General features: G+C 51.9%; 1 protein-coding gene across 1 annotated transcript; it reads right to left on the reverse strand.

Moving 5' to 3' along the window:
- Window positions 1–1057: 1057 nt before the first annotated feature.
- On the reverse strand, window positions 1058–1735 carry BJX68DRAFT_99413 (uncharacterized protein). The gene has a single exon (XM_071050159.1). It carries the CDS (start codon window positions 1659–1661, stop codon window positions 1290–1292), a length of 372 nt encoding a protein of 123 aa, XP_070898652.1. The 5' UTR covers window positions 1662–1735; the 3' UTR covers window positions 1058–1289.
- Window positions 1736–1984: the final 249 nt, after the last annotated feature.

The following is a 1984-nucleotide window of genomic DNA, read 5'->3' on the forward strand; positions in this document are numbered from 1 at the left end:
TCCTCATCTAGCACAGCTTCGAGAAAGCTCCTTAAGTCATGGGACACCGGATGATTGGCCTAGTGCGCCCGGCTAAATGTATCTGAGTAAGCCGGCGGACAGACCGCAACACAACTGAGACGAGCGGTGTCTGTCGTCCATCACGAGCTCGGGCCATAGGCTATGGCGAGTGGCGGCTGGATTCTTGTCTTGTCAGGAACGCCTCTGGGAGAGCGGAGCGCATCGTCGTCGTGTGTCGCAAACCGCCGCACTAGGCAGGGTTTCCCGCGGAAAGGCCAATAAGAGTCGAACTCGCCATCGAGTGCTTGTCTTCTGCAAGAGCTGTGCCTTCAGCGGCTTATGCTCGCGGCCCGCTATGGCGCAATATCTCGGAGTCCAAGTTCCATATGAAACGCGATATCAATTGCAGCTTGCTTCGGTCTTGACTTCTCAAGAAGAAGATGCCCGGCGGCTCCCATCGCATATCGCCGGGAAATGTAAGGGAAATATCAACGTTGTATGACTATTACTAACAGCTCCCTGAAAAACGGGTCTCTTCTCCATAGAATCAGGTCCACTGTGGGAGGTGTGGATGAGTCGAGATTTAGTTCCGAGAGAATAAGAGTGTGGTGATCCATCCACGGCAGCGCTGACGAGTCATCGCTGGAGACGGCGGATCGTGGAAATCGCAAAAGAGGGAAGAATTTTGTAGGCGGACGGCGAAACCCGCCCCAAACTTCATGACCGGCCCGGAGGAAATGCGTGCCTCAGGAACCAACCCGAATGTTCCAGGAGATAGTTGTAGATGTTCGCAAACCCGCGCCATAAGCACTCCAAATAATGGCATACAGTAGGATTCTCATATTGCGGAGCAAGTAGACAAAAGTACTTGACGGTTTCGCGGGCTTCCCTGGCCATCCCCACCGGAGTAGACGACCCGAGACGATACCGCGATGGCATGATGTTGCGACTCGGATATCTTCATGATGAGCTGAGTTCTCCGACAACTTCCCGATCGGAACGGCAGCAGGGCCTGGTGGCCTGAACAATTAACGTTCTTACGAGGTACCCAGACCCATGTGCATCGCGCATCGCAGAGCTCTGTTGTTGTCGCCTCCAATGAGTTGCATCGCAGAGCAAACTGTTAGTAATGAGAACGAGGCTCAAGCCCCTCATTCGCCAGAAATCCCCAAAATTCCAAGAAAAAGGGACTGAAACTGGTTGACAGCTGCTGTCTAGAACAATTCGGTTTATCAGATCTTCTTGGTTCCCTGTATCGATGTATACCTTCATATTGGTGTTTTGAATGTTCAACTCCATGTCTTCTTCCCCTCTCTTTGCTTTTTCAGCAGATGGCCTCGGACCCGGCAATCCCTGTGCAAGCGAGGGTAAATGATGCAATACCCCCGCAACGGGCTAAAATTCCTGCAGCGCGGGGAAATTTGGCGCTCGAATGGCAGACGAGCGATGGGCGACGCCAGCACGATGACTGAGCCCAGGGTCTCTTGACACGTCTTAACCAAACAAGGCAGTTTGGAGGAGACTGGAACACATCCTGGAAAGGCGCAAATTACTAGACGGAACTCCGTCCGTTGTCCCATTCCTTGGAAGAGGCATGCTATGGAGTAAACTAGACAAGACACCTTGTGGAATTTTTTTCCATCGACTGATTTAACCCGCATTCACCTTCTTATTTTGCTCTGGATGTGTGGGTCTCTTTTGAAAAATTCTGGATAGAGCAGTTTGGAGCAGAAGCATGGCATCTGGAGTGCTGCCGGAAAATTCTTTTCTTTTTTTTTTCTTCAATGCCCCTCCTGGCACCTCATGGATCACAGACATCCAGTTCCAGAGGATCTCCAACTAGCGCGGAAATTCTTAGCGGTTTTGTACGGTACGAGGGTGTAACGGTGCCGGTCACCGACTGAACAGGCTAAAATTACGCCAGACCGACTGAAGGCGTCAAGTTGAAGAGCGCTTCAGGGACCTGATCCCGCCACGTGATGGC

This window comes from Aspergillus pseudodeflectus, assembly GCF_044049435.1.
Source record: "Aspergillus pseudodeflectus strain CBS 756.74 chromosome Unknown BJX68scaffold_24, whole genome shotgun sequence".
Taxonomy (NCBI): domain Eukaryota; kingdom Fungi; phylum Ascomycota; class Eurotiomycetes; order Eurotiales; family Aspergillaceae; genus Aspergillus; species Aspergillus pseudodeflectus.